The 24,667-nt window shown below is 37.6% G+C and overlaps 2 protein-coding genes across 2 annotated transcripts; both read right to left on the reverse strand.

Moving 5' to 3' along the window:
• Positions 1-286: 286 nt before the first annotated feature.
• Positions 287-9,549, reverse strand: LOC139124952 (tripartite motif-containing protein 3-like). Its single transcript, XM_070691067.1, has 2 exons — positions 9,430-9,549; positions 287-4,406 (listed from the first exon to the last, which is right to left on the reverse strand). The coding sequence occupies exons 1-2, from the start codon at positions 9,510-9,512 to the stop codon at positions 3,524-3,526; spliced, it is 966 nt and encodes a 321-aa protein (XP_070547168.1). The 5' UTR covers positions 9,513-9,549; the 3' UTR covers positions 287-3,523.
• Positions 9,550-14,072: 4,523 nt separating this feature from the next.
• On the reverse strand, positions 14,073-22,983 carry LOC139124526 (tripartite motif-containing protein 2-like). Its single transcript, XM_070690665.1, has 3 exons — positions 22,794-22,983; positions 20,270-20,362; positions 14,073-19,477 (listed from the first exon to the last, which is right to left on the reverse strand). The coding sequence occupies exon 3, from the start codon at positions 19,428-19,430 to the stop codon at positions 17,229-17,231; it is 2,202 nt and encodes a 733-aa protein (XP_070546766.1). The 5' UTR covers positions 19,431-19,477; positions 20,270-20,362; positions 22,794-22,983; the 3' UTR covers positions 14,073-17,228.
• Positions 22,984-24,667: the final 1,684 nt, after the last annotated feature.

Raw genomic sequence — 24,667 nt, forward strand, 5'->3', positions numbered from 1 at the left:
GAATGTTCGTTGTGAATGTTCATTAGCATATCATTATGCCGACCTTTCAAAACCTTGACTAGGATGTAACATTCTTCAACAATCTGTATTGCCTCCTGGGGTAATCCCTTCACAACAAATATTTGTCATTGTAAAGTTCAAGCAATAAAACACGCCAATTGTCAGTATACCACAAGATTTTGACCAGTTCACGACACGTGGAATAGCGAGTACATATATGGAGCTCGCTGATCAAAATCGAGTGAAATAACCACTTAAAGAACCACTTAAATTCGATGAGAACTAATAACTTATATGGTGGTTTATTGTATTACAATATTCAAATGAAATTCTGGCATGAAACGTCAAAAAGGCGATTTTTCTGTAGCTAAGACCTCGTGACTCTTCCAACCGTTCAACATTGTACGTTTGTGGTCTATCACTTGTGGCGACTCAAGCTCATAGGGTAACTAAAGTTTCCAACGTCTATTTAAGTGAAAATTGAAAAAAACATTTCCTATAGTATGTAACACAGGGATAGCGGCCATTTTGAATGTAAAGTTTCAGTAAATACTCAAAGTTCGCAATTTGTTTCTCTAGTACTAAATTTTGCACGCTGATCCCGAATTTCAATTCTTAATGATTTTGGACGGGAACGGTTTAAAGTGTCTGTACGGAAAACTTGAGCACAATCTTAATTCTTTCATTTTTAAGGTGCTTGCTACCTTAACAACATAATCCTGTCCCAGCCAATTGTTGAATCACCAACACAAATATTGAACAGTACACAACACAATCAGACAGAGCTGACAAATTGAAATGAGCTTGAAAGCGTCTTTACATGATTTTGTAAGAAGAACAAACAATGGTTTTCTGAACAGAATAAAAACAGTTGAAGAGTGGTACATACGATTTATCGCTTATGGAGTTCCCAGTGTTTGACGTGATAAATTATGAATAATTTACTTCACTAATTCTACTGTGAGTATATAAATTAAAATGTAAATCAGAGGTAAATGTAAATGAAACTGATTTAGATGGCGCTGCACGTAACACAGCGTATTTTGCTCAAAATCACTTTTTATGCAAAGATTCAGTCAATTTTAAGTAATTTTTCAACCTAAGATTAAACTATTGTTTGGGTTTATCTTTTAGCTGGTAAGGTAGTCTTAAGTTGGTGAGAAAGCAGTGTAAATTTATGCAAATTTCCTGGCATCTCTTTCCTCCCAATTTCAAGATTTCCGAAGAATTTATCTCCACTCTGGCTGGGTCAAATTTTCCGAAATTCTGACATCTTCTTTAGATACTATTTAACAAAACGAATTTTTTAATCGGTTTTACATTTCTAACATTTGCAATAAGAGGCATTTTAATTTTGTTAATCATGGTTTTAATCACTTTTTTGAGTGTCAGTCTTCCAAACCCTGCCATTTTAGATTGAGGATAGACAATTCAAAAATAAAATAGTCGGTTTTGTTCTACATAATACTCTTGCTTCAAGTGAAATATCAATTTCGGAAAATAGTATCAAGTTTTTGACTTAAATTAATTTTTATCATCACATAAAATTGAGGTTTTCTACCCCAATACATATCCCTAAGATTCTCTGCTCTTTATAAAACATATAGTACGTGGGGGTTTCCTTGTTACCTTAATGAGAAATATTGCTTTAAAAAAAACTTCGCCTTAAGCACACGTAAAGTTTAAAGAACGGATGGTAATTATATAAATATGAAAAGCAACCCGAAATTGAAGTGTGCACGGTGAAAAATACAACGAAAGGAATTTTTCTTTTCGATTTGAGCAAAATTACAAGACTGCAGAAAACTGGGTCCACTTAGCATAAATTTAACAATCATCACAATGCAAGGGGGGTCTACTTGATAACTATATATTGAAAGACCCCTAAGAGAGAAAGCCTTTAGTCGTGATGAGGTTCCAGTCTTCACGTGGTCCGAAATATTATCTAGTGACTGTCTAATGTTGTCTATACATGTGGTGAAATGTGAAGTTAAAGGGACAAAGTCGGCCATTTTTTCATGAATTTTGTTTGATACGAGACACAACTTATATTGAAAGATACTGAATGAATGGGTGACCATTCCTATATTCGACCCCGGTTTTAGACAAATTAAACCAAGCAATCGCGAAAAAGAATTAATAATCATGACCATTTATTCATTCTCGCGATGATTTCATTTATCGTACCTAAAACCGGGGTCGAATATAGACATGCTCGCCCATTTATTCAGTATCTTTCAACATGTCAAACAATATAAGTTGTGTTTCGTATCAAACAAAATTAATGAAAAATGGCCGACTTTGTCCCTTTAATTAAAATGTTTTACTTTACAGTGAACAAACTGTGACTTACGGGAATAACAAAACTGCCCTGGCTCTGCTTATTGTGATGGACAAGATAAAATTCAACGGGGTCAATGTCAGCAGATTTTCAAGCAGGTAGAGGCAAGCTTAAGGAGAAAAAAGTTTGCCACAGTGCCGAAACACTTTTCATAGCAATACGAAAATTTAAGGTTTAAAATTTTATGACGTCGACTTGCAGATACGTACTTAGAATCCTTTTTAGGAACTTGGGTATTTAATATTTTATATTGAATTTTGGTCATAATGCGTTTGCTTTTTGAACATTAATTTATAGCAAAAAGGGAAGAATATTGGATTTAACCACATTAATGCTATCGTTTTGCCCAAACCCATTAAATTATTAACGAGGACTTGTTCACAGAGATTTGGATTGAAAAGCTCAAACAAAACTCACATTTTGACCCTTCAAAGTGGGACATGTTTCCCTTTATGAGAGGTGACCTTAGCACTTGAAACTGAAAGAGATTTTTTTACCGGAGAGAGATTCCATATCCCAATATTTAGGCAGCCGTTTCTGTTTTTACTGATCGAATGTCATAAATTCGAATAGATATTCAGCCAAATTCCCAAAACCATGGATATTTTTATCCAAATATAAGTTTCCTCTTTTTAGGGCAGTGTCTAAAATGAAAAAAAAAAATGATTAAGTATTGGAGTCAAATGGAAAACAAAAAGTACGAATAAAACTATATAATAATTGTTTGGAATATTTTAACACTAATCATGACGAGACACTCCAATCTAAAAAACAGTGCAAAAATACCCGACTTATAAGCCAGGAAGTAGGGTATTTTCATCGTAATTAAAATTGTTTGCCATCTTGTAAGCTGTTTACAATGTATGCGATTAGTGATAGTGATAAGTCATTGTGTAGGGCAAAGCTCAATGCCTTATACACTTCACTCCTACAGACAATCATTTGCCCTTCAAGTTGTTGACTCAGTGTTATGTAATATCTGATATAACTACTTAAGATTGCATATTATCAGTGCAGAAAGGGTCTAAAATGCTGTTTTTTAAATGCAAGTGTCCTGAAAATAAACCACGCATGCTCAGTATCGCCGTGAAATATGACACGTCAATCCTTTTTATGGACGAAATCATTGCTTTTTATATTTACTGTTACGGGCATGATGGCGTATCCTTGACTTGTGACAGTTTATGTAGTCGCGCACTCGTAGATGTATATTGCATTAAAAGCCGCCACAAAGACCCTATTTTCCTCATCGTCAATAGCCACACCTTTAGGGTTCTTCAGTGGGTATGCGCCGTTGATGCAACAAATGAAGCCGCCATTGCTGCTGAATTTTTGAACTCTGTCGTTGCCATTATCGCAAACGTAAATGCTGTCTTCCTTGTCAACGGCAATACCTTCCGGATGGTGCAGCAGACCGGGGGTGCTGCCCCTAGACCCGAAAGTAAACAAAGGATTGAAGCTGGCGTCAAAGACCTGGATACGGTGCTGACTTCGATCGGATACGACGACATTCCATTTATGGTCCACGGCAATGCCGTACGGGTTCAAAAGTTGCGAATTTTCTGGGACTTTCTGGTCGAAGGACTTTATGTAGTCGCCATCAGACGTGAACATGGATACAGTATGCTTGCCCTTATTTGCAACATAGACGATGTTGGTGGTAGTATTAATTGCTATACCCATGGGATCAGCGAGCGATTTGGTCTGAAAGTATTTAACAAGTCTGCCATCACTGTCACAAATGAACACGTCTTGGGATTGGAAGTCCGTGACAAAGTAGTGATTGTCTTTGGAGACTGCAATATGAAGAGGGAAAACCTTCTGTGCGTTGAGTGTTTCGCACACGATTGTCGTCCTTTCAAAATTCCGAAAGTTAAGTTTTTGAATTCTTCTTAAACCGTCCGTGACGACTAATTTCCCTTCCTTATCAACAGCAAGACCACGTGGTATATCACAGATATCATCTTCGGTCTCATCATTACTGATTCGACCGATGTTGATCCACTGATTCCTAGTTCTTGATTTTGGTGTAGTGTGTATCACGTTGGACGCCATTTTGTTATTCCTGTCAAGAAAATACATAAATAAATAAATAAATAAATAAATAAATAAATAAATAAATAAATAACAACTATAATGATGATAATCTATCAATACAGCGTCTACCCACTATGACAAAAGTGATCAAAGAAGCTGCAAAGAAAATACTCTGCTATTACAAAAATGCACAACACGAAAAATGAAAAATTTTCACAGCTAAAAGCAAATTAAAAACGTGTAAAAATCTAAAAGTCAGCAAAAAAGACATTTCGCACATCAACTCATCTGCAACTCATCCGTGTAGAAAAGGATAACTGAAATCGAATTTACAGAGGTGCGTTCAAAGGTTTGATTCAAAAGAGGAGAAAGTAGGAAAGCATCGGACCCAAAGTTGAAGAATGCTCCAAAGAAAGGGGGCCGCAACAAGGGCGAGATACGCTTATTTCTTAGTACTTGACCTATAGTGGCAGAGTTTAAACTGATCAGTAGATCTCAAATTACGATATTGGGACATATGATGAAACCATGTGACATAGGTAGTTTGTATGCAATAAAATGGGTGCAGTGGAATGAAAAGAGTGATTTTGAAATCAGAATTTGCCATTACTGATAACTCAACATAAATTTGTTTGGCATGAGTTCTCAAACGATGCTCATGAATACAAATTGCTTAAGTTCAGCGACCGGGCAACATTAAAATAAAAAAAATATATATTTCCTCTGTAAGATCATGTGTCATAGGTACAGTGAGTGGACGATAAGAAAAAGTTGTGTTGTCATCTTGAGATACATCGTATAGAAACACGGGATGCAAATTGAGTTTGCGCAGTTCACACTACTTTAGGACCAATTCAGCCAATAAATATGAGGTGCTGATTGCGACCGAAAAAAGTGTTATTTCCAGCACGGTAGAATGTAGAAACTCTTTTTCAAATGATCCTTTTACTGTACAGTAAGAAACAAATTTGCAAAATGCTGACACCTAACTAAGGTAATGTAATACAATAATTATTATTCATCTACTGCTGAGTCAGCAATTTGCGGATTGTTTTGCACAAAATGGGATTATCTTGCTGTTTATCCTAAAATGTAACATGATGAAACAAATTTTGGGATATTTTCATTGCCATGTGACTCACACAAATGCAAATCCCTGCGAGCGGTACATAGGTTACGATTCATGGTCTATGAATTGAGGTACCTGTATTTGATGTCAGTAACTGAAGCTGGCACACTAAGTCGTCGGTTGAAAGCGCCTTTTTAGACCTTTAGTACTAAACAGAACTGATGATGACTCATCCCTTAACGCTCCGCACAACTCTACTTCCGCCTGGAACTTTAGAGTGTATGACTTAAATGATTTCCAAATCTACATATTATAATGGATGACTAAGCATACGGCTATAATTAAATACAGATAAACGGGAAAACATTAAAGGACATGAAATACCGTCTAAACAGGATGGGATGATCTTACAGAAATTCAAGATCAACCTCCGGTCATTTCTAATGACTTTAGCATCTGTTCAAACTATACATAAGTCAACTGAAGACAAACGTTTCCTTCAAGGTTGGGAGAGTCGGCATGCATAGTGAATCACTCTCTACCGGAAGTGGTAACCATGACAAACGTCAAGGGAATAAGTATAGAAATGCATCGTAGTCACGGTCTTGGAGGCTACTATCTATCACGTTGGTAACTATAGGTCAGGTTTAAATATCCGAAATCAAGGGGAAGGGATGGGGCGGGGATGGGGAGGTGTTATACATACAGCGAGGAGTCTTTTTTACTTTAGGGTTACCGAGAAAGGGGACAGATTTTTGCCGGGTTGGTTTTTGCAGTTTGCGGTCCTGACTGAAAATTTATTTATTTATTCATTTACCTATTCATTTATTTAGTTTATTATTTAAAAATAGTTTTCTAGACTGTGTTACGAGGTGTGCTAGGCATTTTTGAATACCCTTAATGTAACTCTTGTAACTGGTTCCTCAAACGCTAGACTTTGCGAGGTGACCCCTGCATTTTCTTCGTAATTATTCTTAAGCATGTAAAGTTATGGAATTGATTGACCTAATCGACATTACAGCAAAGAAGAGAACATTCAATTTCAGAAATTTGTAATGTAAACCGGACGAAATTAATAGTGTTTCGATAAAATATCGCAAAAAGGAAACTGGGTCATTATTATCATGTTCTCAAAACCTGACCTCTGACACGCTGTTACACCCTAATGCTATTCGACCTGCCCTATTTTTCGCTGACTCACGCGTTTTGGAAAATTTCCTTGACTGCCAGTGCTAACGTGCATGTCCACTGTAAGTCTGAGATCTAAGCAACACCAAAGTGCTCCTATATTTGATCCTTTCTGTCACCATCTTGATCCGTTTGAGAGTTTTGTTTTGTTTTTTGTTTTTATTGCCTCTGTGTTCCTTTCGTTCAATATGTTTGTCGAACTGTGCAGCTCTATTTCTCTTTTAGTCTCAGTAGTACGTCTGCATTTTTCTGTCTGTCATGCCCCCTGCCTGTCTGTTCTCTCTCTCTCTCTCTCTCTCTCTCTCTCTTTCTCTGGGGCAAACTGATTCATTTGATGTTTCACCAGGTCAACAGCTCTGTGTTGAGATTTCTTTAGCGCATGCTTTATAATACTGTCGTCATCGCCTGATAATTGTTCAGTATTGTGTTTCATGATGGTGTAAAGTCTATAAACCATACACTTTGCGATATAACAAAACAACTCGCGTGCCATAAAAAACTTGAAGAACCACTCTTATCTACAGAATGCTTGCACGCGAGCAACGCCTTTTTACTAAATGTAACCTTCAACCAAAGTGATTTGACCGAAACCCATCGTTGCCGATGGTTATTTGCAATTGACTCTGTTTTCAAGGTACTGGGGATGCACAGCTTACGTTTGAACTGTGGAGATAGCTGTGCCTGTGCTGTGGTCACCACGAAAGTGGACAACGCAAGGCGTCAATGGAAATTTGAACCGACAAAAACCAACGTGACATCTTATTTGTCTGAACTGCTTCTGAGATAGAGTTTTGAGATCGTACACGATTTCTCCGAGTTTCGTATAAGACTTTGGGAACTACAGGCACAAATACGCTGTGTAGAGACGATCCTCAAAAGCGACTTTCAAAAATGATAAGTAAAATTAAACTGGCTGCAAAAATTATGGTTCATATTTGTGACGTCATCATTCAAGACTAGATGTGGCGTCACAAACTTTTTCTCTCGCTCAGAAGAGAGTATAGAAAATACTTTCATCTTGTAGCAATGCATTTAAATTGAGAGAAACTCTCCATAATGCGGAACGATCGTGGCAGGGAAATGGTGTGCTGTTTTTCGGTACGGTCAAGTGGCATGTTGCGGTATTTGTTTCGCAGAAATTTAGAACACAATGACGGGCGCTAATAAAACAAGGAAATCAATAAAAAGGAATTACCGAACGAAAAATACTGGCACTACTTACATATTTGAAAACACACACACGATTGTTGAATAGAAAATGGCTTCCAGTCGGCGCTTAAGGGCTTGTCTGTGTAACGGGGCTTCCTCAGGTGTTTTGGATAGAAAGCTTCTCTAGTTCTGATGTCGTTTAAACGCAAACTCACTAACTAGCGTACAAACGCTGGATGACGATGATGCGAATTAAAATGAATTCTGAGATAACGGCAGAGCGCCCGGCAGAAGTTTAAGGATCTTCCTTCCGGTTTTCTACGAAACCTTCCCTTGCAGAAAAATTGCGAAATCTAACGTTGGGGATTTTTGGTTTGTCAGCCGCGGATTAGATTACGACCGCCCAAGGCCCTTCGAATAACACCCTGGGTCAGGTTGTTCAACCTTGCCGACTAACAGCGAGAATTCACGTATAATGTCTGTCGTTTGTGAAAGCCCGCCGGTGAAAGAAATCGCGTATCTGAAAATAACTCAATTGTTAGGGAGATAATGAATAGAAACGCGCAACTTCTGCTAGCGTGCAGCAGGATACAGTCCTATACTCGCTTTTTTTTCCTTTCAAATTTGTGGTTATCAAAAAATATTGCTTTCTTTAGCAAGTTGAAGCTCTTAACTAGGACAGGGGTGAAAATGCGCGATAACTTGGAGGTACTACGAGCAAACCAACAGCAGTTGTTCTTTCGTTTCGCTCAGTGATTATGTAAATTGTGCTGTATACAACGATAGCAAGGTCAGCCTTGGGCTCTCATACATCGTACGCGGCAATGCCACCTGTGTTTTGACGTGAATGGAAAACGTGGAAATACACTCAGTGGCACGTATGTACTATCTGTCAAATGCAGTGACCCAAGTGCACTTCCTTGGCCATCGCTGAATGTGACAATGTACGGGTATGCTCCCCGTGACGGAAACGCTGACACATGGTGATCGAGCCGAGGGCGTCCGTGTGACTATTTTAAGGCGGATTTAACCGCTGACTTCATTTCCGGAATCGTACCGCCGCGTAACAAGAACCGCAGTCTTCTGAGTTCATAGAATTTATTATGTTTTCGGGAGAAATTCACATCATTTCACCTCGCCAAATGACGCTGGCCCCGGTTTTATATCACAAATGTACAATCCCTTGCAACACAAGGTGTAAAATGCTGAGACGTAATTGCGTCTACAGCACCGTACTTTGACACGCAGCCAATCGAAAATGCCTGTCGTCCAGGAACAAGGTTAACACACACACAAACAAAACAAAAACGACAACAAAAGATTACAGATATGCTCATTCCCATTTAGAAAGAACGTAAAGGCTGTTAATACGTTTTATAATATGTATGATATTTAAGGACTTAGAAATGATCTTGGTCTGACAGGATTGTCCCGTTATTAACCTTTAAACCTGTCTGTCTCGACTTAAAGCACACGGAGGAATTACACACAAGAAATTGTCACAGTCAACAACAACTCTCACGTTGGCTCCGTGGAACAACAAAGCCGTGCCATCAGCCACAGCAATTCGGGAAATTGCTGAAATGTTCAACACGGCCGAAATTACACAGGTTTTTTTGCAAAAGACGCAAACATATTTACTCACCTTAACGTTGTTGACCGTACCTCAGTCATGTCAGGCCGTACATTGTGCTGCCTTTCTTCACCAAGCGTAGTCGTGGTGCGCATGCGCGTGTGAGGCCTATTATTTACGGACAATGCTATTTTTGGGGAAATTACTTCTGTACTATTGTAATCTGTCTGTGCGGTAGAGAATGGCAGACGTGACAGTATGCAGTTGTCGGGCGGAAAGCTTGAGGGCCATTGGAAATAACATTTTGATAAAGCGTGGGGCTCTGTACAAGTGAAGCTTTCTGCAGCATGGCGCACGCTCAGTGTAGGCGAGTAGACCCGATTCAATTGTGTCAAATAAATAAATGTAACAAATAAGGAAAGTGCGGGGGGATGATGTCAGCAAATCTTAACAGTGAAGTGACTATGACATCACCTAAATTATAAAAGAACTGTGTCAGATTAGGTGCAGCCGACACGTGAACATACCATAATAAAGTTTTTTTTCTGGCAGAAATAGGATTGTGAGAGTGCTTACTGTACTTGCTACACGTTACGATGCAAAAATCCCTCAACGTCATCCCCTTTTTCTGTCCTCATGAAGGAAACATGCTAGCGTTTTTCTCATCCAAGAAGTCTTCAAACGTCCTCATTCAGTGAAACGATTTATCCCTCCCCATTGGCTAACCCCGAGTTTGCGCAAAAAACCAACCAACCAACAAACAAACAAACAAAAGTCGAATCTTAGTCAATGTCCGCTGACGGTTTATTATATAGTTAGCCAACGACCATTAGGAAAAAGAATTTTTGAAAGCTTGACCCCCTTCTTTAACCGCTTGCTGATACGAGAAATACAACCATCCGCCTGGCCAGAATCAACTTCCGAACAGCTTTTCTTTGTTATCTGCCGCTGAAAATAGAGAAGAGATGCGGTTTACTTAGGGACTGTTGATAATTATGCACAAGGCAGATAAATGCCGTTGTGTTTAACCTCATACCCCTAACCCCCCTCCCATAAGCGGAAGTTTCGAAATGCGAAAATCAAATGACCAAAATGTTTTTGATTCCGAACGTAGGAATCACAAGAGGCTGACAAAATAGTCAACAAGGAAACTCAATTGCGAAATTCTAAACTACAGAACTATTGACTACGTGGTTCTCTGTTTCAAAACTTACCTTCTTCATTTGATGGCTTACACTTTTACCTGACTCCCGTTTATTAAAGCCCCAGTAGCTGTAAATGTGTAATAACTAGATCTCAAAATATTTTTATGATCAGTTTTCCAAGAGTTTTTCAATAAGACCCATTAAAGACTGAAAAAGTGTATAACACTGTCAGAGGTCTCGAAAGCGGCCTGTAAATTCAAACCTTTTAATATCATTTTTGATTTCCAGCCATTTTCAAAAAACTAATCATATGACAGAGAAAATGAAGATCACGACAACAACACATTGGCTATCGTGTATTGTGCATCATGCTTGTTTATGGTATGGCCACACTGTGTATGTGCAGGGAATATGTGTTTTTGTACTTATTCCATGAGGGCGCCATTTTATGAGTGCGACACTCGTTTATCATTCAGCCTGTAAACATGGTCCAAATCAGCGAGCACTGATACCTCTATACACGTCCTTAAGTTAGCACATTTACACATGCCAACTTTGGTTTGAAAATCATGAAAATAATTTGTAAAATTCGCAGCTATTGTGGCTTTAAGAAAACGCTGATTAATATATCTAATCCCGTCCAACAATGTCAAAGACCATTAAATTCGTTTATTTTATCTTTTTCATTGCAACAAAATAAGCTTGCCATTCAATCTGCAAAGATATTTTTTGGACTACTGTCGTTAAGATTTGATGTGCTTGAAAATGTCTCTATTTCACTTATCGGTGATTGATTCGGTCGATTAAATCCGAAAGTATGTAAGCATATACTTTTGGCGGCCATATTTGGTTTGTAACTCGACCATGTTTGATTTCGTTGTTAAAATCTAAGTTGTCTGCTCGTCTCCAAAGTTTAAAAAGCTATTACTCTTCGTTAAGTATGTTTACGTAAGTTACATTTGATATCAAACCATTTTATCGAAGAAGAAAATATAAAAAGATACAGCTGAATGGACTTCAAATAGCAGAGTTTGAAAAGCAACAAGAATGTGTTTGGTTTTTAACTGTTTTTGTTCTTTAATTAGCCAGCGTTTAAGGACTCTAAGGGTCACACCAGCAGATCTTGTGATTGTGGTTAAAAATTTTAAACTAAAATCTACAATGCTGTTTTTTTAAATATGATAACACACAATTTAGCCAAAAAGTAAAGTAGATAATCAGATTTTTTACCAATCTTTCTGATATTGAAACACGAAGACGCAAGTTTGTATCCCATCCCCTCTTTCGGTAGTAAGTTCGACTGGGTCGTCCCTAACTTAGACAATTGTCTTGATATACTTTATTTCCACCATTAGAAACTTAAGTGGTCTGCATTGGAGAACAATGGATCACGGCCGACAACATACTACCAGGACTTACATACTACAGTTCCCCCTAATAGGGACAAATGTGCCACTGACACATATAGGGGGAAATCACCGTGTTGCCGATTTTAGAATTAAATATTGACGAAGTTATCATCTAGAGGTTATCCTTTTGGCAATCCAATGAGTAAAATGTCCGATAGACTATTAGCAAGTTGAAAATCACAGGGTATATCAAGCATTATATTACCATGCCCTGCCTGTCGCATTTTGATTGGTCGCGCTGAACAATGTGACTGACCACAAATACACAGTAATGCACAGAAATGGTTTGTTTACATGCCCGTGAATATGAATAATAAGATTAACAACTCAAAGTATCGTAACTTTACAGCTTAAACGTAAATCATAGTCGATCAAAAAATAAAATGGAGCACTTGTGGGCTTAGTTGAGATACTTTTTTTTGAAAACATCTCCGGATTTGCCAAATTTTTACAACGCTCGTGACGGTGCGTCGCGTATTGCTCAGTTCTGGGGCCCAGTTGTCGTTCGCTCCGAAATTTTTCGCAAATTTTGACGGTTTTCTTCTGAGTTCGTTGATAATATAATGGAAATAACAGACTCCGCTCTGACCATTAAGTTTAGTTATGGGCGCGGGCTCGAGGAAAGCCAAATTAACGGGCTCGGCAAGCCTCGCCCGTTAATTTTTGGCTTTCTCGCCCTTGCCCATAAATAAACGTTAATGGTCAGTGCGTCACCCGTTATTTCTATAATATTTGCATTGGAGTTATAATCCATTAATATCATGTTATTTAACTTTTTTATTATACAAATCTTAGCGTGTGTCTATTGTTTTACCCTCGCTATCTCTGTATAATATTTCGAAGAAAAAATTCGGCATCTATTAATTACTCCTCAAGCTCCAGTGCCCTTCATGTACAGACGGACCACCTTATGAGCGGTAAACGAGTGATTTGGTCAGGGCGATAAGCTCCCGCGTTGGTGATCGGTAGTAAATAACAACACGTGACAGTGAGGGCAATATCAGGATTTGTGGCCTGCCCAAGGGATGGTGACCCTGACCGAAATATTGGTGATTCCCCAGCCGGCGCAGTGTTTGTCATGGTTTTGCAGGAATTATATCAGGTGTCAAGAAGATGGATGGTGAAGACCCTACACAAGATTTTAATTGGTCTGCATAACAGTATGTTAAGGGGTAGTTGTGGAAACGCAGCTATCTGTGGCGGGGTAGCGTGCGTCTATGCGGGTTATCAAAGGTCAACCCCGCGCGGAGTGACCTTTTGATGACCCGCATAAACGCACACTGTCCCGCCACAGATAGATGCTTTTCCACAGCTAGTTAAGGGGGTGCTACACCAAACACAGCATGTTTGCTCAAAATTTGCAAATATTCATTTAATTTAAATCAATTTGTCAACTAAAGATTAAAACATTGGTGAGGTTTACCCTTTAGCTTATCAAGCAGTCGTAAGTTGCATGATAAAGTCGTGTTAATTCATGCACATATACGCAAATCACCCAATTTTCTGGCTTCTCTTCTCCCAATCTTAAGATTTCCAACGAATTTAACTCCTTTGTGGCTGGGTCAAATTTCTGAAATTTTCACATTATATTTTTTAAATGATGTATAACAAAACCATTATTGTGTTTGACAATAAAATTGTTACATTTTGAATAAGAGGCATTTTTAGTTTTGCTAATCATATTTTTGATAACTCTTTGAGTGGCAATCTTTCAACCAATGCCATTTTAGAACGGAGATAGATAATGAAAAATAATATAGTCATATACTTTTGTTTCAAGTGAGATTTCAGGAAATAGTATCAAGTTTTTGACTTAAAATAATTTGTATGATTAATACCAAAATTAAAGTTTTTTTAACCCGAATATACACCCCTTCATCCTTCGAGTAAACATTGCTACCATACTAAACTTGAGATTTTCTTCTTTCTCAAAATATATAGTCTGAGGGGGTTTCCTTGTCATCTTAGATGAGAATATTCCTTTGTAAAAATAAATGTGTTGGCAACATGCAGCTCAACTTAAAATATTTCACTACACAACTCCTCAACCACGCTAACCATGTGTTATACTGTAAGAGTAAATACATGTTTTTGTCGGTTGTAAGTGGCTTTTACCATTATATTAATAAAGAAGACTTGGAAATACAACATTGTTCCCCGAGGTGAGCACTACGTTTTAATGATCATATTACGGATCTGCTTTTAACATAATCTGATTCTCTTTCTCTTACACAGCGGAATCTTTTAAAGTGCTCATTATAAAGATATTAATATAACTCACCAAACTGTATACAATCTTTATATATGCGAAGTACACTCAAATTTCGATACTTCCTGTTTGAATATAGGTGTATTTTTCTCGCTCATCGACACAAAATTACACCTCTACAATTGCTTAAAATAGGGACTAAATAATTAACTGATAACATGAACACACAAACTTATAAAGATTAACACTGGACAAAATGCTTGATATACGTTCAGCATATTTACGTATATTTACGTAATATGGAACACAATATTAATTGCATACGTAACGTATATCTTTGTATATAGAACATTTCAATACGTTGATATTCGTAGCGTATATCTATGCAGATCAAGAGTATACATAATGCAGATCTTTGCACACAAAGTGTACACTGTACTTATGCATTTTATTAGTATACTGAGTGTATACTTAGCGTATTTGGTACATATACAGAATCAGTATATGTGTATATATTGTTGTATATCTAGCATTTTGCCCAATGTAAACGGAACAGTGTGTATAACAACTAAAAATGTCTTTGAAATTAAGTGTAGTAAGGCTAAATAACTGGTTTTCGTGTCCTTTGAATAGAAAGTGAATCAAATTAAGGCGATATACAATAGCAAGCTGAATTTTAAGTGAGAACTATTCAAAAGATACCGCTGGACATTCTCCACCTAGATAGTTTCCAGCCTAGCAGCCTCTGCTGGGGCAATGAACATAGCTATGTTGTTCAGTGTTCACTGGGTAAATGTACAGGATAGAACTAGAACCGATATTTCAACACATGTAATGACAAAGACATTATTATCATCGCTATTATCGCCTGTTGTATCTTAGTGCATTAGATATGTGGTGGCGTAACATTTGTAAATCACAAACAACATTTTGTAGTTTTAGTGGTGACACGTTTAATGATTAAAAAACATCAGGTTCATGGTTGTCAAAAAGATCTCACATAAAGCATGGTTAAGATAGACGACATCCTGAGCAGTAGCATATATTACTTGTTCGTAGGCTGAAATCTTTATAAGTGTGAAATGATGTGGCAGATTGCAATGTACAAGTAGCTAACAGTGAACACAGGTCGACAGGTTTTTGTCTTATCAGGGAAAACTGTATACACCTTTTTACAAGGCAAATAATGAATATATCAAGAAGACCTAAACGCTGAAAAATATACAATGCAAATATCATAGACAATGATCAGCAGCAGGCTCTACTTAATTACAAGAGAGTTGGTGTTGAAAGTAGCATAATTGCGATCAAGTTTTATTATTTCACGAATAAAGGTGAATAAATTCAACACGCTTACATATCATAAAATATTCAGTGTTTGTCCTAAACATGCTAACTCTAATGTTTCCTCTGCAAAGCATGTTCTTTCGAAAGTCAAATAACATTTGAGATGTCTTGTGTTTAAAATATAATTGGAAATGGAAAGTTTGAACAAGAATAATTATCTACTTAATAAGTCGTAAATCATAACATATACAATGGATAAGATGTCCTTTAATATAAAGACCGAATAATTAACTTGCACCTGAAACTCTGCTAAATAATTTACTAATGTAGCGTGAGATAAATGTAAAACTAAAAAATTGAAGCAGCCCTATTGATTGTATGACAAAATTTGACCAAAATGTGTAGAAGTGGAACTACATCAATCTACAACCACGATATTACTAGGTTGTTTACTTACGTGATGGGAAGGGAAACTGATTCAAAATGTAGCTACCGTCCGGGTACATGCATAGCTTAAACTGTTCTGCTGATGTGCAGCTGGCTCGGAAGGTTGTATCTGAATGGTGAATTGTCGCTATTTACAGCTACCCAGGGAGTCTATTCTGCATAGATCAATGATAATGGTATGATTGAGCCAACAAATGAATAACAGCCTCCGAGATGATGCACATGAATGAGTCCATGCTGCTCATCAGCAGCATGTTGTGTCTTTGACAACTACCAAACAAGTAACACAGAACATGCTATGTTTTCGTTTTTTTCTATACAAATTAAACCAGTGTGAAGTCTCATGGCGACCACTAGTTACAAAACATGTAGAGACATGAATTTTATACTTCGAGCCGAAATAAACTGGTAAGCTATGTCTATCGGTTTGAACAGACAGGCACAGAAACACTCATCTGTTTTGCAAAGAGGCCACAACATTAAAAATATATATTTACGTAACACTATGTAAATAAAATCTTTCAAGAGGCCAATGGCAACAAACATATTCAACATTTTTACGTTTCTGCTAGTAACTTCAACCCTTTCATTTGTTATGGAGTTCTTGACATCACTACTCTGTGCAATTAACTTACACCCTGAAATTATCTCTTCCATAGATTTATAATAATAAGTTTCCAAATCAAAGAAAGGCGAGGCTGTTCTTGTTTTTATGAAATTGTACAAGTTCCCCTCAATAATGACGAGGAAATATCACAATATAATGTTTCCTTGAAATATTAATGTTGTTGGTAAAACAAATCACTAGACAAGGAATGACCGGGAATAACGGACTTTCCACTAATGTTGAAGCAAAAATCAGATCTCAACTTCTGACGCTTTACTTCGAGACACAATTCCGCCGAGGAGATGATATGATAAGATGGATTTGATAAGTTAGTACATTTTAGAGGTGAGAACTTGTAAAATGTGATATATTTGTTTAAGATGCAATTGTCGTGTTTAATAGGAAATAACCTCACAATAAGTTTACTTTCGGATATGTTATTATACCCTTTGATGCATTCGGGAATAGAAATGAACTATTGCCACTCAAAACATTCAAGTCCAATAGATTTTACGATACTCTTGCTATCTAGATGACTTAAGACCTCTCTAACTTACAATATATATACATTTTTGTCAGAAAATGAAATTTTGAGTAATTAGTTACATACGCCAACGTCGTTAAAAATTGAAACTAGATATTTTGATTCGGTTATCAATAAGGAGGCCTTTGTCATACAAAGTTTTGGCATACTCACAAAGATACTCAAGATGCCAAACAATAGTAGTTGGATAGTTTTTGAGGATTGTGCACCCCAGATTAATAAGCTATTCAAAAACATATACAAAGTCGCCAGCAGTAACAAATATTCTATTACATTTGTCATCTACTGCTACACACCTGGGACCATCCAATGGGACGTTATCATTCAGACAACACACAAATCTCCCTTGGTTATCGAATTTCTGAACTCTATTATTACTGTAATCACAGACATAGATGTTTCGATGTTTATCAACAGCAACACCTTCAGGATCTTTTAAGTGGCCAGGTTCATTGCCTTCACACCCAAATGCAAAAAGTGGTTTACAAAGGGCATCGTAGACCTGAATGCGATGCTTGTCTCTGTCAGATACAATGACATTACCTTCGCTATCAACTGCTACGCCATTCGGGTTGACGAGTTCAAATTCCTCGGGTACGTTTTCTTTGGGCAGGTCTCTCGATTCTCCCCCTACTGCAAACACGGAAAGCGTGCGCTTTCCCTTGTCAGCCACATAAACAAGCCCCTTTGAATTATTGATCGCTATACCCATGGGAATTTCGAGATAACCCTTTCCGAATGATTTTACTTGTTTGCCTCTGCTATTGTAAACAGTAACACAAACAAGATCAGTGACAAAATATTCATCTTTCTTTGACACAGCTACGTACTGAGGACATGGATCTGCCTTTGCATCGATTATTACTCGCCTCTTCCTTTTATCACAGTTGTGTCTCTGTATCCTTCTCAAACCATCAGCGATAAAAACTTTTCCCGTTTTGTCAACTGCAACGCCACATGGTAAACTTAACTCTGTATCGTCATTCCTATCAACATCTTCATTCCCGATAATGGACGTGTTCTTCAAACGAGGTTTGGCAACAAAAGAAAATGGCGACCCCTGAACATCACGTTTATGGAACTTGATACTCACGTGATGTGTACCTTCTCCCTTACAATGCATAGAAAAATTTAAAACGTCACCTTCTATGGATTCTATCTCAATACCTGTTGCATCACCATTTGGGTACTCCAATGTGGCCTCGACATATCTATGCATTAGTACCATTTGGTCTTTCCGCTGATTTCTAATATTCATGGTCCCGTAGACTTCATCTCCTTCCCTAATCGTATCAGACATGTCAAGTTTAAGCTCTATATTATCTGTGTGTGGAAATGCGTGCTCAATGGAACCTAAATGTGACTTAGGCAATACCTCTATCGGCACGAATGTTGTTATTTCATTGATAACTGAATGCTTGAAAATTGGTGACGATTCGAAGTCTGCTGTTGAGTGCTGGACTAGAGGTTTCGACAAAGCTATTTGGGCAGGCGTTCCATATTTAAGTAGGACATCAACGTCGTTAATGGCTCTATTTATCACCTGCTGTTTCGAATTAGATACATTAATATCCTGTTTAATGATATCTTTTTCAAGGTCAAAGCCTTTAGCGAGTGCTCGAATCAATTCCTCTTTTTCTTGTTTTACCTTTTCGATGATATCTTTGGCCTGACTTTCGACAGCCTCAACCTCCCTCTTATACAGGTTTTCGAGATCGTTGAGCGAGATTTCCGATCGTTTTGTACGCTTTTCATACTTTTCTAATTTTGTCTTCATCTGAGTTAAACAACACGAGAGTGATTTAAGACACTCTTCTTTGACCATCAAAATAGTCACACAATCGTGTAACTTGTGTTTAAAATCCATGCACTTCTCACAAATTGGGATTTCACAAGTGTTGCAAAACTTGTCTATGATTTTGCCGTGGGTTTTACAAATGCCTTGTTGCCTTATCAGAGAGTGTTTATGAGCCTGTTCCCTCGCCCTTTCAATTTCTTGCAGTGGAATGATTCGGTGTTCTTTGAATATTGGTAACTTTCTGTGACAATCGCTGCAATCTTCACACATAGTACTATCACAATCGACACAAATATGACTTGGTACATTCTTGTTACATGTTTGGCATTTAGTTGGGACACCTACCTCCTCCCCAGAACCTACTACTTCTAACAGATCATTAAAAGAAGAGTTTTGGGGAAATGCTTTCACCCCACCATCAGGGACATCCCAAATTTGATTGCAAGACGGGCAGCGAATTGTATCTGCATTCTTAACGTAATCATTAAGACAGTGGCAGCAGAATAAGTGTTGGCATGGTAGGCATTTCGGATCTACATATTGTTTAGAACAAATGCCGCAATGCAGGAGTTTCATGCTAATGTAGATTGGTAAGATGGAGTCTTCCGGGATGTCAGGAGTAGCCATGATTCGGTTTCAAGGTTACTGGATCTCTCTGCCGTCAGTTATGCAGCCTGTGATGAAAAATCAAATAGGTAACAATACATTCAAGAATACGCGTATCATGAGAACATTACCGGAGTCTGTCCCAGAGGTCATAACCAGATCACAAGTCCAGGTATTTGTTGTGCAGGGATTATGTCAGAAGACAAAAAATCAGGGTTTATACATGTTTGGATAATTGTATATTAATGAACCTTCACTACAATTTTGTGTTAAGTAGTCGACGTTTACCAGACAGCATACATGACATAAGCTGAAGGGCAGCTGGAACACTTGTAGAAATCAAAGTTGTTATATTCAGATCAAAGTACTCATTTAAAAACAGACATGACCATCTAGGGATATCTTACAAATATACACACATGTTTGATGGTGATAAAAAGTGATGCTTTTACGCCTTTTTCCCATATTCCGAGTAGTCCTAAACTTGAAAACGTTATACTCATGCTATCATTCGAAATTTATTACTTATTTCACTTATGTTTTTTAAGTTTAAAATACGTTTCATTCTGCATATCGTTTACACATAATCTATAGCATGAAGGATATGATTAAAACTATAGCATGAAGGATATGATTAAAAGTAATGGAAAAAATAAGTCTTACAAAAATAGCGAAATCAATGACCATTTTGCTTTTTGCTTACATCGCTTACCCATTACTGAAGTGCTCTGAAATCATCATACTTTTGAAATAAACAATATCAAGAGTACCAATCGTCTCCATATACTTTAAGCTTAATCATGTAATGTTTGCAGAAGTGCTGTTGATAAGAAGTATTCTACATTTTTGTCAACTCTTACCGAAGTCTTTTGAACAAGCTTTATCCGCTCCCATATAATATTTGGCATCATGTAATAATCTCGAATTGTCTTTCAAGGAGAATAGTTTGTCACCTGCAAGAAGAAGAAAGATGCCAGCCATTTTTGAAATGATTTTGTATGATATGAATGTCAACTATCTGTACGGTTTCCAGCAATATTCCATCTGCTCCAGTTTTTGGTGTATATATTTCACAATCCTGAGGTTCTTGGGGCTGGCAGTTCATAGGACGACTTTCGAGTAAGACATACATCATTGGCAATAAAGTTAGTAAGGCAGGGAACCTTGGAATGTAGGCTTGCAAGATTGTTTAAAATCTTTTATGGTAGATAATATATGGAAACATAGATTCAGAATACGACATATCTGTTACAGAAATGATGCGTGATAACATTCCCAACTCTGACTAATAAAATATTCAGAAGCTTCACTGGATGACTATTGATTTTGGTACTTTTGAGCCAATTTTGATGAGTGTAGCGTACTAGCACAGTACGCATACCAATTCTGGACACGTGTTACGGCAACGTATTACTCATATTCGTGGTTCAAGATAGTCCTATGTAACACTCAAACAGCATCTCTCGTGCAGTATATTTTCGTCCAGTTAGTGAGTGAAACTGTCATGGTTTGATGCATAGAAGCACTTTGAAACCGAAATGATGTATAAAACTTTACCACAAAATACTCAGTGTCCATTTTGTGTACCAGACCAATCAGTATAAAACAAAAACACGTGAGACGAAAAGGTAAACTATAATACTTCATATCATATCTTTGTAGCATGTGGACAAGGCTTTAAAAAGAAATGATAGCATGATGATCAATTTATCTTTATTATTCAAATTTCTCTAGGTGTAGACACTATCACTGATCGACGTTGTTTGTGAAAAATGGCTCACAGTTATGAGACAAAGCGATGAAGTACGGCCATGGAAAGAAACCTCAGTTTAAAGAACATAGTAGAAACATTGAAAAAAGACGTTGAACAAAGCAGCTACAAGAAGACTTGAAGCTCAATGACGGGTTATAAAGCTTAACAGAAAACAAAGTTGGCATTGACAGGCTCAATGATCGAGAAGCAGGTACGCCATTTCACCCACTGACATTAAACAATTCAAAGTATGTTTCAAGTATGTTGCTGAGTTTACAGACTAAACTTACACCCTGTTACCAGTTCAATTTGACCATCTGTACACTGCTACTTTGTCAATTTGAGAAAGAACTGGCCGGCACGTACTGTTTGATATCTCTATGTCAACAGTATAAGAAATATGCAGTAAGTGGTGAAGGTCATGCACTGATAACAAGTGACCTGTAGTGCTCTCCCCCGGCTGGTGGCTTGCCTCGAGACGCTACAACGATACGGCGGTATTCAGTAAGCGTGTTGAGTCTTAAGTATGTCAGTAAACAGGTCATACAAATATATCCCGAAACAAAGCTAAAGTCATCGCCTTTCACGAATGCGCTTAACATTAACTCTCTCTCTCTCTCTCTCTCTCTCTCTCTCTCTCTCTCTCTCTGCTGTAAAACTGGTGCAGCTGAAGACAAAAATTCAGGTAAACGCGAAGTTGGTTCCTCTTTCAAATAGTTATTACTTCCGCGTTATTGCTATTGTCTAATCTCGTTAAAACTATTGCAATAGCCTTCTTTGAGGCCGCCTGAAACATATAGTTTACAAACTGCAACTTGTTCAAAATGCATATTTTGGACTTAACAATAAAGTCTAAAGATCAAACAATATACAACCTCCTTTTGAACTCTCTACAATGGTAACCAATCACTTGCCATGCATGAAACAGTTTGTTCGACTTGCTTTCCGGGATGGACCACAATGCCTCTTTAACCTTTGCAAAATGAATGTACACTCCATATGAAACACGTATCTTAATGATACTTGTTGCCACGAAATTCTTTGGTATCGTGAAAGGTCTTTTTTCTAATTCAGGACCAAAAATTTCGATCAATCTTTCTGTTCACCTGCGCATAACCTGAGTTAGTCAGGATTTCAGAACACATTTCATTAAGGAATATTTTAATATTTTCCTGCGTAAAGAGGTCAATTTTGATATTAGGTGCATTATAAATATTCTTTATTATTCGCAATGCTCGTTACCATCTTCATGTAATCTTCACTTCCTATAGAAGTGATGCCCATAGCATTCGAGCGACACCTTATCTCGCGATATACAGAATTGTTGAATCTTAATGATTTGTTGATTCTGCAGACCCTGACACTACGTTACTATCCAAGCACGTTGTGAAATATTTCATGTCATCGACTACAAAACAGCGTATCGTACCCGGTTGCGGCAAATGTTGTCAAACTCAAAAATCAACAAAACATGCATTAGCAATAAACGTAAGGTCTCCTAGCTAAAGGTTCATGCAGCAGGACGCCACGCAGCCCTTGACCAAAGAAAAAGGACAAAGAAATACATCATGAATTTTTCCATTCGGTCATACGAAATAGGTAGATTCAAAGACATGTTCTGTTTGTCTTACCAGAGACCGTCGCAGTGTGACTTTTAAATGATGAAGCTCTTCTCAATAGTCCATACTAAAGAATTATCTGCAACTGTCAACCTGCGAATGGAGGCTGTTGAAGAATTTTATGTCCAAATGGTCGCGAATGACGCTACAGTGGCTTGTGTTCTTGGCTTATACCTGCACAGTAGGTTACTGTACTGCCTGTCACGGCCACACCTGGTCAATTGTCTCCATATCATGTGATCTGTCAATATTTAGTACTCAAGTACTTTTACAAAAAATTACTTGAGCCGGCATTTTTGAAGTGGCAGATTGATAGGCAAGCGCCTCCAACGATGACCTCGCCCATTCAGAACGTTTGGTACAACCTCTACAAAGCGGTTTAGAATTACCCTATTGTTGTTGTTATTTTACATTGTCCTTTAAACATAGCGAATTATTTATTTATTTTGAGGAATATTTATAATTGAACTAGTTTTCATGTCTTAGTTTTTGTAAAAACATCCATGTATCAATGTATATATGAAACTATATATTTTACAGAAGAAAAGCATCATAACATTTAACATTTGTAATTCTTCTCCGTCTTTCAAGATGGTTGTTTAAAATCTTCCCAATGCAGCATGACGCAAGGGATATTTTACGATCGGTAGATTGAATAAATAAATACATAAATATCGAGCACGCTATCTAAGAAGCTTTTTGCTATCAGCATTTAGGTGTTGATTGAAAACAGAATAATACGTTGTAATAAAAATCATCTTTAATGAGTGTCGAATTTCTGTCACTTTAGCGGCCAAAATTTTTAATAGTAATACGCCACATGCTCATTCTGTGTTGGTAGCTTCGACTAGGTGGTAGCTTCAACGAAATTGGGACAGCATCAACCGAACAAACACCGCATCAAGCAGCTCATTATAGATTGCTGCCATCCAAATGCCAGTATTATACACCTTATCTATATTATTCGATGCCACCTTCATCACCGCACGTCTATTATAAACGTCCAGATGAAATTCCGATGACAGCGAGCACACCGTCGACTGTTTGACCGACAACTCTACCCTATCCCCACCAGCTACTATCCGCACTAGGGTCGGGTCCATAGTTAATTTTTCGATTGACGCTATATCCGCTTTTAACGTCAGTTGTTCTTCCTAAAGACGGAAATATCTTGCTTCAGTTTGTGAGTTGGATAAAATCATCGATAATATTGAAATTTAGATTTTTTCAATTTTTTGTTCAAGACATGGATATATTTGTCTTACACATCCATGACGAAATCAACACGTAAAAAAAGTAAGTCCTTATAACGCCAGCACGCCTTTTCAATAGAAAAAGATTTCATGAAATTTGATACATTGTCTGTGTGTTTTGTCTGTAAAAAACGTCAGTGGCTGCGTTTATTTTGTCGCGCGGCATAAGATAGAGTCCACGCTGACTCCGTTTTCGCTGTATTACAGCGAGATTTTCCATTCCAACAGAGTAGGAACTTGAAGAGCTCATCGACTAAAAAGATACAAGTGCAACCAAGGATGTTGCTAGGTATGCTTAGAATATTTTTTGGAACAAAGTGGCACTACTGTTACCGCAGTGGCTGTAGATAAATCGCAAAGTAAACTTGTCACAGTGCATTGTTGCGGTGCATAATATCAAAACACATTAAAAACCATAATACAAACAACATGAGCGTGTGCCCTCTTATAAAACACTTATTATATGAATTGGTCTTTATTCGGTCTATAGCGCCTGTTCATTATCCGTCCTGGCCGTGTGTTACCAGAAACACATCGCTCTACCACTCGGCCTACGGCCACGGAGAATAGCGATATATTCCTGTTAACTCACGGTCCCTCAGGGTAATAAGCGGGTGCTATATCCCTCATGAC

This window comes from Ptychodera flava, assembly GCF_041260155.1.
Source record: "Ptychodera flava strain L36383 chromosome 23 unlocalized genomic scaffold, AS_Pfla_20210202 Scaffold_24__1_contigs__length_23054250_pilon, whole genome shotgun sequence".
Classification (NCBI taxonomy): Eukaryota; Metazoa; Hemichordata; class Enteropneusta; family Ptychoderidae; genus Ptychodera; species Ptychodera flava.